This window comes from Microtus oregoni, unplaced genomic scaffold (assembly GCF_018167655.1).
Source record: "Microtus oregoni isolate MIOR12 unplaced genomic scaffold, Mior012 000046F_ref0000063, whole genome shotgun sequence".
Taxonomy (NCBI): domain Eukaryota; kingdom Metazoa; phylum Chordata; class Mammalia; order Rodentia; family Cricetidae; genus Microtus; species Microtus oregoni.
Genome location: NW_024543220.1, coordinates 13548410 through 13561384, shown reverse-complemented (window position 1 = coordinate 13561384; position 12975 = coordinate 13548410). Strand labels below are relative to the sequence as shown.

The following is a 12975-nucleotide window of genomic DNA, read 5'->3' as shown; positions in this document are numbered from 1 at the left end:
TCCTTGCACTTCTGAAACAGATGTGTTGGGCATGGCAGCTGTCCACAGCACTAACAGTGCTGGAGGGCTCAGTCTCTTTCCAAACATCGGCAGGAAGGCAGGGAGTCCCCAGCCTGTGTAGGTAGCTGCCTAATAAATACTTAAGAAACCACCTGTGCCCTTCACAGTCCCCATTTTGGGAAAAGGCCACCGTGTTGCCTGCATAGAGTAATAGTGACAGGTAGGTGCAGTCATTGGACCTCTGAACCTCCCCGGGTCCTCTGTGCAGCCAGCAGGGATTGGTCAACAGGAATGAAAAGTGTCAGGGAAACTGGGAGAAAACACAAAGGTAGCTAAGATGCAGATCACTGTCTTTAATTTAAGAGCCAGTTCAGAACTCAAAAACAAAACCACCTACCCAGGCTTCTGAAATGGAAAGAAGGATAAGAAAGTCTGGAAATTGATGTTCGTTAAAATTGAAGGTCCGGAAGGGCAGCAGGGTGAAGTGGACAGTGTCTTTCTCCACATCTGCATTGGTGATGTGGGTAACGGGCAAGAGCATCTCGGGATGCGGGGAAGAAAGATGTGAGTGATGGGGCTACAAGAAAGTCATTACCCCATCAGCCACAGGACAGAAATCTGCCAGGGACTGAGCAAAGAACACTAGCTGTTTCCTGGCAGACTGGAGCCTAGGTGCCCAGTACCCAGGTTGGGTGTTCACAAGCCCCTGTGACCCCAGCTGAAGGGGCCTCCTCGGGCATCTGTGCACATGTGTGCACCCACATAACACCTACACTGGAGTTGGTAGAACAGAGGAGAAGACCTTGGAGCTCACTGGCCATACACTCTAACCAAACCAATACATGTCAGGGTCTGTGAGAGAGCCTATTTTAAAAACTAAGGTGGGCCCTAGAGTTGTGGCACATGTCTTTAATGCCAGCATGTAAGAAACAGAGACAGGTGGATCTCTGAGTTTGAGGCCGGCCTGGTCTACATAGTGAGTTTCCCAGACATCCAGGGCTACACAGCAAGACTCTGTCTCAGAAACAAAAAAGTTGGAGAGCCACTAAGGAAGACACTCAATACCAACCTCTGGGGCCTTTGTGTGGCATGAATGAATGAATGAATGAATGAATGAATATCATCTGTTAAAGGCACCAGGGCTCATAATGTCATCATCAAGCCGTTTGTTCCCTGTAAATGAAGCAGGAAAAAGAGATCAGCATGGAAATGGAGGAGGGGGGGAGGATTCATGGGTGTTTGTGCTGAGGTCAGAGAGAGCTGTGAGTTCTGGTTCTGTGCACACACTTTGCAGATATTTAGTGCTGTCCAGCAGACGACCACAGAAGGCAATCCCAGGCTCTTGGAGCCATTTCATGATTCTACAAGATCGCTCGGTGTGTTCCTGATCTGAATGCAGCGTGCGTTCTTTATGTTGTAGAGTCAGGCTGTTCCTTCCTCCAGGCAGCATCTCCAGGTTTTTGAGTGAAATCATGTTAGAGAATAGTCTGGGTTTGTTTTTTTTTAATTTCTGTTTTGTTTTGGTTTTTACTAAAAAGAAAAAGAACAAACCACCCATGTATCATTCATTTTCGCAGAGTTGTACAAAACAAAAGCTCTGGTCAGTGGTGGATTTGATAGCCTCCTGGAGCTTATTAAAATCAGAGTACTGACTAATAGATTCAGAAAGGAAAATTCCTATAAATTAGTAAAAATTGCCACCATTCCCTTAAAAGCCCTGTTTTCAGATTAGTCACTAAGTAAATCCTTACTTTTGGGCCCTGGGCTGTGTGCTCAGTGCTGTGCTAGACAGAGACAGAGACAGAGCAGGGAGCAGCCCTGGGCCGTGTGCTCAGTGCTGTCCTGGACAGAGACAGAGACAGACAGGGAGCAGCCCTCGGCCGTGTGCTCAGAGTCCTGTACAGAGACAGGGAGCAGCCCTGGGCTGTGTGCTCAGTGCTGTGCTATACAGAGACAGGGAGCGGCCCTGGGCTGTGTGCTCAGTGCTGTGCTGAGCAGGTCTGGCCCAGCTGGGCGTCTTTCTTGTGCTTGACAACTGTGAAGACATTGGGTGCAACCTTCTTTTTTGGTGCAGTTTTTTGTTTGGTTGTTTTTTGTGTGTGTGTGTGTTTTGTTTGGTTGTTTTTGAGGCAGGATTTCTCTTTGTAGCTCTGCCTGTTCTGGAACCCGCTCTATAGATCAGGCTGGACTTAAACTCACAGAGATCCTCCTGCCTCTGCTTCCAATGCTGGAACTAAAGGCATGCACCACCACCGCCAGCCATCTGTACAGCACAGTATGTAACATGTAGTGTTGGGTAATACACAGCTAATCTGAACAGACAGCCATGTCTATCATTTCCCGAGCTCCCTTCCGTGTCCACACTAACAGAGTGCTGTGATGGACGCCCTGGCGTGTGTGAAGGAATGTTCTTTAAGGGCTTTAATTTAGCACTTGTTTTTTGGTTTTTTACATTTTTTTAGAAAATTGTTTTATGCACATGTGGTTTTTGTCTGCATGTATGTCTGTACCACATGCGTGTCTGGTCTCTAAGGAGGTCAGATGTGGGCATCATATCCCCTGAAACTGAAGTTATGGACAGTTGTCAGCCACCATGTTGGTGTTAGGAACTGAACCTGGGTCCTCTACAAGAGCAACAAGTGTATCTAACAGCCAGACCATCTCTCCAGCTCCTTTGTTTTCTTTAGAGACAAGGCCTCATGTCACTAAGGCTGGTCCTCTTGCCCCTCATGTGTTGAATGGTGATCAAATGTCCCCAGAATTGTACTTGACACTGTGTTCACTCTGAACTTTTAGTTAGTATTTTGTGCTGTGTGAGGATTGCACCCAGTGTTTTGAGAGCACTGATTAGGCGTTTTTCTACTGGATTATATCACCATGCTCCTGAGTACTTTATTTTTTCAATTTAATTCCCGTTTGTCGTCGTTGGTGGTGGTGGTTGCTTGCTTGAGACCAGGTCCCACTAGGTAGCTCTTACTGCCCTCCACTCGCTGTGTAGCTCTGTCTGGTCTCACGGCAGTGACCCTCCTTCCTGCCTCTGCTTCCCAAATGCCACTGCACTTGGCTTTTGAGTGCCTGGTTTATCCTACAGTTACAAGTTAGCCAGGGTTGTTAGGTGACAGAATGGGACTGATTAGTATCAAGGTCTAGCTCACGGTCTGCACTGTTGTGGAGGGGAGAGGGGTGAGATTGGAAATGTCTGCCCTTCCAGTATCTAGTCAGATCGCATGCCCACCCAGGGCAGGAGTCTGTCTCAGTGAATAGGGCAGACTGGCACAGAGCAGGAAGGGAGACCCTGAGGGGGTATCAACCACCACACCTGATAGGGACAACATCCTGTGATCAGTGTGCCTCTCTGCTTGCCTTCCTGGGGCTTAATCACATCTGCTCTCTGGGAAACCCTGCTCTGTCGGAAACAGATCCAGAGAAGCCCTTTCCACGTGAGCTAGGCAGCAGAGCCTCGCCGGGTGTGAGTGACCCGTCATAGCGGTTTTCTGTAGCCAGATGACCAGTCTTTCCTGGTAGTAATGCCGTCACAGCAGTCCCATTCAGATCCCGCCACCCAGTCATTGTTTTGGGAAGGAGTGCCGAGCTATCAGACACCAGCTACTATAATTAGAACGGGGAAAGCGGACACTCACCGAGCTAACGTCTTAGCTGTGGCGTTTGAAGCACTTTTTTAAAGTTAAGCAGCCTCCTCCTCGGTTCTGCTTCCTGAAATACAAGCTGTACGGTTTGGGGGTTCTTGCATTCCAGTTTTTGTTACTGCTGTGCGCTCTCCTCCCCCCCCCCCCCCCCCCCACGTTTTAATCAGAGAACAAATTGCTGTCAGCACATTGAGTTCATGTGCCAGCCACATTCAGAACAGGGTGTTCTGTGCTCTTCAAAACAAAATTGCTCTAGGGCAGTAAGAGAACAATAAAGTCAGAGCTCCAGTTGAAATGATGTTTTGCAGCGACCGGGCTCACTTGATGTGGTTACACTCTGGATTGCACAGCTACACTTGGGTAATTTGGTTTGGTTTGACTTTGTGGGGTTTGTTGGAGCACCCCCTTCCAGGTTACATTAGACCTTCAGTCAAGAGAAAATATTGTCTCTTTTTAACTTGCTTATTTCTCATAACCAAAAAAGCCCTAAGTAGAAGCATCCTGTATGTACTTCTGTTCACTTTGGACACGTCATAGATCATTTACTTCCTGTAAATCATGCTGGATGAGATTAGCAACAGACCTCCTGAGCCCTGGAGGCCGAGCTCCTGAGTGAGTCATGACGGCTCTTATTAAATATTTATTAAGTGAGTATTTGTACTATGGAATACAAAGTCAAAAGTACCCACAGGTCTCCCAGAGACAGAGCAGCGGAAATGGGCTTCGGAGGAACTGGGTGCCTCTGTATAGATCACTCCAAGAGTCTTCCCAGAGCCTTAGTGGTGAGTTCTTGTCAGCAGCCGTGGTGACTGTCACAGCAGTGTTCAGAGCTAGCCAGTCCAGCCAGTGAGGTGGAGAATCGTGGGCTGTGCTCACCCTGCTGATCCTGCATTTTTCTCTGACATCCCAAACTTCATATAATGAGGAGATGGTGCATAGATGTCTGAGGCGGAGTGTATGTGGGAATGCCACTTAAGATGTTTAATTACATTTTTATTTATTTATTATGTGTGTGGGTATGCATGTGTACATGAGAGGATAGCTTATGGGAATTGATTCTCTTCTACCATCTGAGGCCCAGGAGCTGAGCTTGGCTTGTCAGGAGGAGACAGCCACCTCTACCTGCTGAGCTAGCTGCTGCTCCTCCAGAGGTGGTGTGGTTCCCAGCACAGGTGCTGGACAACTCAAAATTACCTATAACTCCAGCTTCAGGGGATTGGATGCCCTCTTCTGGTCTCTGTGGATACCTGTACACATACAGCTTACACTCAAACACATACATGCATAAATTAATAATTTTTTTCCCTTTTTAGATGTGTCTGTGTGTGTTTGCCTGAATGTAAGTTTATGTACCACATGCATGCAGTGCCCACAGAGGCCAAAAGGGGGCTTTGATCCCCAGGAACTAGAGTTACAGACAGTTATGAGCTTCCCTATAGGTGTTAGGATTTGAGCCTCAGGTCGTTGGCAAGAGCAGCAAGTGTTCTTAAGCACTGAGCTGTCTCCAGCCTGTGTTTGCTTTCCTAACTGGGCCTTACTTCATTCTTCTTTGCTGCGCACAGAAGGCGAACGTCTGGAATTATTTGGTAATTTCAAACACATGATGCGCTGCAGATCTGTCTAGGAAACTGATGTGTAGTCGGGGATCCTTCGCAGGAGTGCTGGGTTTCCTGTTTTGAAAACACACTCAGACTTGATCGCCCAAAGCCACAGCAAATGTACTGACCGCTTCCTCCCCACTAAAGGCACTGGGCTTTCGGAAGGAGGCAGTCTTCTAACCGTAAATGTCAGCCTTCCCTGCCCCCAAATCTGTCCAGGTGTAAGCAGCTAGGATGATAAATCTGAGCACTAGATAGGCTGTTAGTAGTGGATGGGCAAGAGCTGTGCTCAGCAGGTCTCTTGTGGAGAGTAACGTCCATTAGTCTAAATTCTATTTATTTATTGTGGTTCTGGGGCTTGAGCCTGGCTTTCTACTTGCTAAGCAGGTACTATGCCACCAAATTCTATCCCTACCCCTCTCTTAACTTCTTACTGTGAGATAGGCCATAGCTGTATGAGTGAGTCTCCTGCCTCAGCCTCCTGAGTGGCTAGGCTTACAGGCCTGAGTTCAGGCTCAGATTAGATACCCAACCTGCTAAGAATTCAGTTTCTTTAAAAACATCACCTTTTACTCCAGGAAAAAAGAGAGAGAGAGAGAGAGAGAGAGAGAGAGAGAGAGAGAGAGAACCATGTGCTCCCAAGCCTGTGGTGTGCATCTATTTTAAAGTAAAGTCAAATCTGTTGTTAAAATGGAAGAGGTTGCTGGCAGTACTCACTGCTGCCCAGCTGGGTCCCTCCTACACTGTTCTCAGCCTGGTGTTTCCATGTTAAACATGCGCTCAGAGGGCAGGGGAGTATTCTACAAGTTAGCCATTAGTTTATCTAGAACATTCCAAATGTGGTTATACTATAGAAGGCTTCATATAAATTAACGAGTATGGGATATAAAACAAGGCTTTTTACCACGTCCTGACGTCAAAGCTGGCCGTCGCCATTGTTTGAAGGAACTGACTCGGGATTGGATAGACAGCAGTCGGAGCAACCAGGGCGGTGTCCATCCTAGCGCTTTGTGTCCTGACTCTGGTGACGGGGGCCCTGCTGTCTGTAGCCCACTGCTCCTTACTCTGGTGACGGGGGCCCTGCTGTCTGTAGCCCACTGCTCCTTACTCTGGTGACGGGGGCCCTGCTGTCTGTAGCCCACTTCTCTTTACTCTGTGGAGTTTCTTGCTTCTCAGCCTAGGCCAGATGGCTGACTGTAGGAATTAGCTTTAAAGCTGGCTTCTGGGCTAAAACAGGAGACTGTAGAGGTCAGATAGTGAAAGCGGAGTGAGCTGGGATTGGATCTGTGTTTGGGAGATTACAGTTGTCATAGGACATGGAATTAATGTCTCGGGGAGGGTGGTTTCTCAAGTCTCTGAAGTCATTTACCTAAAATCAGTTAAGCAGCCTTAGGAAGCGACTAGATCATCAAAGAAGAACAGGGGGCTGTTCTGTCTCACAAGCCATTCATCTTTCTCACTGAGGAAAAAGACCTGTCTGAAAGGCATATGGAGCCGGGCGCTGGTGGCGCACACATTTAATCCCAGCACTCGGGAGGCAGAGGCAGGCGGATCTCTGTGAGTTCGAGGCCAGCCTGGTCTACAAGAGCTAGTTCCAGGACAGGCTCCAAAGCTACAGAGAAACCTTGTCTGAGAGAGAGAAAGAGAGAGAGAGGGAGAAGGAAGAAAGGGCATATGTAGCATTAGCACTGAAAGTAGTTGGAGCTGCTATGTAACTCAATGGCTGATGGCTTGCCTTACATGCACAAGTCCCTGGATTCAGTCCCCACCACCATGCAAAATAATTAGAGCAAGATGTGGTGCGTGCCTGTGATAATATAACAGTAAAGCCCTTGGAAGGCAGGGGCAGAAGAACAAGCGTTCCAGGGCACCCTGACTACACAAGAAGAAACTGCCTCCAAAGTCCAAGAGCGCTCCTCATTCAGCATGGATGTGTTACTGCAGAAACAACCTTCAGTCCTGGGTATTATTATTTATTTTTGCCCAAGCATCTGAAACCAACATCCTGTTACAAATGGTTAAGCCATTGTATATAGTCAAGACTATATGCATTCTCATAATTAATGTGTTTAAGCCAGTATTGTGTGACCCTGTGTCACGGGGAAGCAAACTAGTAAGTATTTAACAAAAAAACAGAAAAAAGTACTGTTGTTCTTAAACTGTCAGACTGGGTGGGCAAAGCTTCTAGAAGACACTGGGTGTGTCTTGTGGACAAGAGGGGAAGCTGTGTTGCTGCGTGGCTTGTGACTGTCCTGTCTCCTCCCCTCAGTCCACCTGGAAGGCTGCTGTGGCGGAAGGATGTTTGACTGCAGAGATGTGGTGTTCACCGTTGGTGAAGGAGAGGACCACGACATTCCAATTGGGGTCGACAAAGCCCTGGAGAAAATGCAGAGGGAAGAGCAGTGTGTTTTATATCTGGGACCACGGTAAGAAGCAGCATTTCTGGACACGGTGGAGCTCGCTGCAGACCAAGGGCTGCCTGCTCGCTCACTCAGTGTTCTTCCCACGGCGAAGTCATCTCATTAGTCAGGGGACAGTCGGGAAGTTTGGGGCCTCACAGCACCGTGGAAGTTTCTGAGCGGTTGTCTAAGAAACAGCAGAGACTGGCTTGTGCTCTGCTCTCTGAGTGCAGCAGGCGGGTGTTGAGAGTTGCATTAGAGCATGGTTTACTACACTTGAATCCATGCCACATTCTTATATGGAGTCCCTGAAGGAAGAAAAAACCAGCTTGTTCTTCCTGGATCTAAAGGCAGCGGAGATGACTCATTTTTGCCTAAATTTTTCCCGTCATAAGGATAGCCATTGGCACTTCCAAGCTTAGAACTACCCGGCACTGACAGTCTCTTGTGAAAACATGTTTTGTATTATTTTTAGATCTAAAATTATACCATAAATTCAACTCTTCTATCTTGAGAAATGGACCCCTGAGAGAATCCAGGGGTGCCGCCTGCATGCAAGCGCATCCGCTTGTCCAGAGTAGCCTCGCAGGCTGCAGATTGCCACCGGCAGAATCAGAGTTCTGAGACTCTTTGGCCTGCCCTCACCTCTAAGTGGTCCAGTGATGATAATGCTAATCTTCTCTGTAATCCTGTTTCCCAGTTTCCTTGCCAACACTTCCTTGAAAATTCTTCCAGAGTACTCCATCCTGATTCTAAAGCTGTCGTGAGACCCTTTTGTCTGCTGTTTCTCTTCACCCCTTTCTTCCACGGCTGTAGTCCTATGTTGGTGTATTTGATGCACTGTGCCATAGTTCACTCTACAATGAAGCTACTTCTTTTTGGCTGAAAGCCCCCCACACACACTTACAGAGGTTCTTCATAACCTACATTTTTTTTTTTGAGCTATCTTCTCACTTTTTTTTAGCTTTGGCTGCCCTAAAGCTCACTATGTAAACCATGCTGGTCTCAAACTACCCGCCTCTGGCTCCTGAGTGCTGAGATTAAAGCTCCCTAATCACTTTAAATCTGACATTGCAGAATTATAGTAGCGCTCCCCTCAGGTGGCTTGTATGTTCTCACGGTTGAGTCCATAGGGATCAGCTCTGTAAAGGGTGAGCGTTCAGTAATACATGCCCCAGATCTTCAGGTCTTAGCCCAGCTGGTAAGACAGTTAAGCAAGTCAGACGTTTCTTAGTGTAGCTGGTTCTTTTTTTTTTTTTTTTTTTTTAAAAATAGGCTGTTTTTTTTTTTTTTAAAGATTTATTTATTATGTACACAGTGTTCAGCCTCCATGCCTGAAGGCCAGAAGAGGGCGCCAGATCTCGTTACAGATGGTTGAGAGCCACCATGTGGTTGCTGGGAATTGAACTCAGGACCTCCGGAAGAGCAGTCAGTGCTCTTAACCACTGAGCCATCTCTCCAGCCCCCTGTAGCTGGTTCTTGCAGGTCACACTGGCACGCTTTCTCCGCAGCCCACCTTGGTGGCACGGGGCAGGTCGCCTAACCGTCTTACAAGGTTGCAGAGGCCTGCTTGGAGAAGTCAGGTGAAGCCTTAGCAAACCCCCTGCCCAGGGGAGCCCTTCCTCATTAGCTCCTAAGGCCTTTGCAATGGCTTTTGTTCCTTTTACCCTTAGGCCACAGGAAAATAATCTCTGCAGAACAAAGGGTAAGCTTTTCAAATCTTTTCAGGCATAAAAACTATCAAGTTCTCATAAGTTTTGGTATATAAAGTTTTTTTTTCCTGCCTGCCCCCTGGGGGGATGGTATGTTGACATATCTCTGGAGTATTTTGTTGGTATATTGAGTTCTGTGAAGTATATTCTGTGCAATGCTGTCTACACTGTCTTCATGTGTGTGTGATGCTTACATGTATGTAGACCATCCCTATGCAACCGGTGTGCATAGGGATTGTATGCGTGCAACATACGGACTTGTCTTGTTCAGATAAAATGCTGAGCCAGTTTGTACTCTGAGTGGTCTTCTGTATGCCACCTCCCCCCCCCCCCACACACACACACACCTTCCTTGACATTCACAGACTCCTTGACAGGATGTTTTCTTAAGAAACTAACAAAGCATCCAGTTTTCTCCCACTGGAGCGGTGTCTTTTCTTCAGTGTTCTCTAGAATACTGAGCCTGGCAGTCCCTCCTGGAGACCTTCTCACTCCAAGAGTTTTTCTCACCGTTCTTAAATGTATTTCCTGTGCTCAAAGAAATAATTAAATATTGTGACTGGTCTCTCTTTTGTTTTAGGTTAAGTACTGATAACTTTTTTCTCTTTCCTTCTTTTTACTTTATGCCTCTTTTGTAACAATCCCAAACAAAACACAGGCTGTTAAGAGTGATGACTAATTATAGGCCAGCCGTGTGGGTCCCCAGCTCCCTCGGGACAGTGGGGTCTGAGCTTGGTACTGTCTCGGTGACCGCTCAGGAAGCACTTGCCTCTGGCCTCAGCTTTGTCTGTAAGGAGCAGCTGGTGAGAGCCCACGCAAGTGCTGCTGTTCCCTACAAGGCAGGCTGGCCCTTGACCTCTTTCTGTGTCTGCCCTAAAGGCAGCTGTTGCTCAGGTGTTGACTCTGGACTCCATTTCTGATGTTTCATCTTCCAGTCAGGTCCTGCTTTGCCCAGTCTGAGCCAGTGTGAGTCGGGCACCTTCTGTTTAACAGAGTCAGGCTAGCTGTTTCTGGAATGGATGGGTGTGCGCCTGGTCTCCCAAGATGTGTCCACCAGTCTTAGCAGAATTATTGTTTTAACCAGGAGAGACGGTACAAATAATCTTCTTTAATCCCCTGGTAATAGTTAGGCTGTGGTGCCTTCAAACTTGTCCCCACACTCCCCACACCCCACCCCACCGCGTAGTGGAGCCTCCAGCGAGAGCCCCTCTTAGGCAGCCCTCACCACTGTTGATGTTTAGGGCTAGATAATTCCTGGTTGTAGCAGAGGAGGATTGCCTGTGCCATGACAATGTACAGCAATATTCCTGGACTCTCTGCCAGCCACTAGTGGTCCTACTCAGATCTCCAAGCATTGCTAAATGTCCCTGACAAAGAAGGGTTAAAATCAGCCCAGTGAACGGCCTCTGTCCCAAGCGAATGCCGTTCATCTGTTGCATTCGTCCCTGCTTAGCAGAACTGCGGATCCTAGCATCTCTCAGCAGCAGACTTAAGAAGCACCCACCTGCCTGCCTCCGTTGCAGCAGGTGAGGAGCAGCTCTGGGACAGCCCACTCTCCCCGCCCCAGGGAGAAAACCAGGCGCCATTTCCTAGAATTGGCCACTGGCAATTGTACCCTCTCCTTTATTGCTTTGCTGAAGATGCCCTTTGCCTGTGTCGGGGCTGCCGCACCCAGTTCTTCCCAGGCGCCCGCGCCTCTGCTCCTGCTGCCCATGGTCTTGAGTAGCAGTGGAGGTGAGTGAGTGAGCAGGCCTTCCTGAAAACTCAGACGGGATGGAGGAGTGGCGCGTGCAGCATGGTGTGTGTGTTCTTCCTCAGTCCCTAGCCCCAAGAAGACCCAAGTGGGATATTATAGCCTTAAACCAGTTTTGACATCTTTCAAACCATCACCAGAAAGTTTGGATTAACTGAACTTTTTGTGCCATTTCATATTTCAAGAGTAGCTTGTTTCATAGCAAATAAAAACGGTGTTCCGGTGAACCCCTTGTTATATACTGAGCACTGTTCTGATTTTTCTTTCTTTCTTTTTTTTTTTTTTTTTTTTTGAGACAGTATTTCTCTATTTGTAGCCTTGGCTGTTCTGGAACTAAGAGAGATCTGCCTGCCTCTGCCTCCCAAATGCTTCAATTAAAGGCTTGGACCACCAAACCCAGCATAGGGCAGTGTTCTAGGTGCTGGGAAACCCTAAAACAGACAGATCTCCATGGGGTTCTGTTCTGTTCTGTCAGACACATGCTTCCCAAATACATTTAATTTGTTTAAGATCTGAAGCAGTTCCCTGGACCTAATTTACAAAAGCTTGCTGTGATGGCATACCCCAGTAAACCAGCACCCTACTTAGCAAGGCCTTGTTTCTCAAAATTAAATTTACATAGCTCCGGATTTATTTTGTGTCTTTTTTTAACTTAGTAGGTTTTGGCTAAAGGGTATTTACTGCATCTTAAACAGGATAATTAAGAGGTGTAAAAGTTTGTATGCCTCTAAGTGGGGTGCTGGGCTGCTGGCTGTAGCCATGTGTTCCATTCTGTTTTCAGTGCCCCTTTTAACTCTTTAAGAGCTGTTTTCTTAGCAGCAGTGCTTTAGAGTGAGAAGCTTGTTCTGAAACAAAGACTTGAGGGAACTCAGACTGAGAGTGGGAGAGGGCCATGGTGGGGAAAGGTTCCAGTGGGAGGGGAGGGAGTGCGAGGGAGTTGGGTAAAATGACAGTCATAGACGACAAAATGTTGGAAGTGATTCGGACAGAACTGTGTTGACTTTAATGATCACAGTAGCCAACTCCTCTGTCCTCTCTGCCCATAGAGCCAAAAGGGAAAAAATCCCTCGCAGCAAAAAAGGAAAGGATTAAGTCGCAAATCAAGCAGAGAAAAAGACATCAATATTGAAAAGCATATCAAACACACTGTCCCAGGTAGTGCAGGAATTATGTATGTGTATAAGAGACGAACATGTGTGTGTGTGTGCGCGCGCGTGTGCGCGCGCTCATGCACGAAAGCTGGGTCTAAGAAAACACAGCAGTGAACCGCGGGATGTTTCTCCTTCTGGTCAGCCTCTACTGGGTCTCTCATGGTGCTGATTCTACACCTCAGAATACCAAAGGAAGTACCTGGAAATGCATCAGTTCTTTTAAAGTCTTGTTTTTCCCTCTCCATTTCAGATATGGTTTTGGAGAGGCAGGGAAGCCTAAATTTGGCATTGAACCCAATGCTGAGCTCACGTATGAAGTTACGCTTAAGAGCTTCGAAAAGGTGAGAAAAGCGAACTTCTCAAAAGTCGTGGTGGGTCTCTTCTCATACCCTTCCCGTCACCGTCACCGTGTATTAGGCAGTTTGACTAAGTGGTATCTATTTCTGTGCCTGCTTCTCTTTCCCCGTGATTCCTGCCCCCACCCCGCCACCCCGCCCCTTCTGCTCACAGCCTGGAAGGCTGATGGAAGGGTGGATATAAGAGGAGCGGTGTTATTTTGTTACTGTGTGTGTCAGCCTTTGTTTTTCTGCTTCTTTTTTTTTAAACTCTTGGGTAGAATCCAAGACTTGTTCCCTTATTTGTTCCTAAGCTTGTTCTTTTTCTACTTTTTTCCTGGGTTGAGGACAAAAAAGTTCACGTACTGCCAAGCAGCTCC

General features: G+C 47.4%; 1 protein-coding gene across 1 annotated transcript in view; it reads left to right on the top strand.

Moving 5' to 3' along the window:
• The window catches only part of Fkbp5 (FKBP prolyl isomerase 5), an 81754-nt gene that overhangs the window by 56273 nt on the left and 12506 nt on the right, over nt 1-12975 (top strand). Inside the window, exons 6-7 of the mRNA XM_041635093.1 lie at nt 7515-7671; nt 12511-12601. Coding sequence (XP_041491027.1) covers nt 7515-7671; nt 12511-12601 — 248 coding nt within the window. The remainder of the gene's footprint in view (nt 1-7514; nt 7672-12510; nt 12602-12975) is intronic.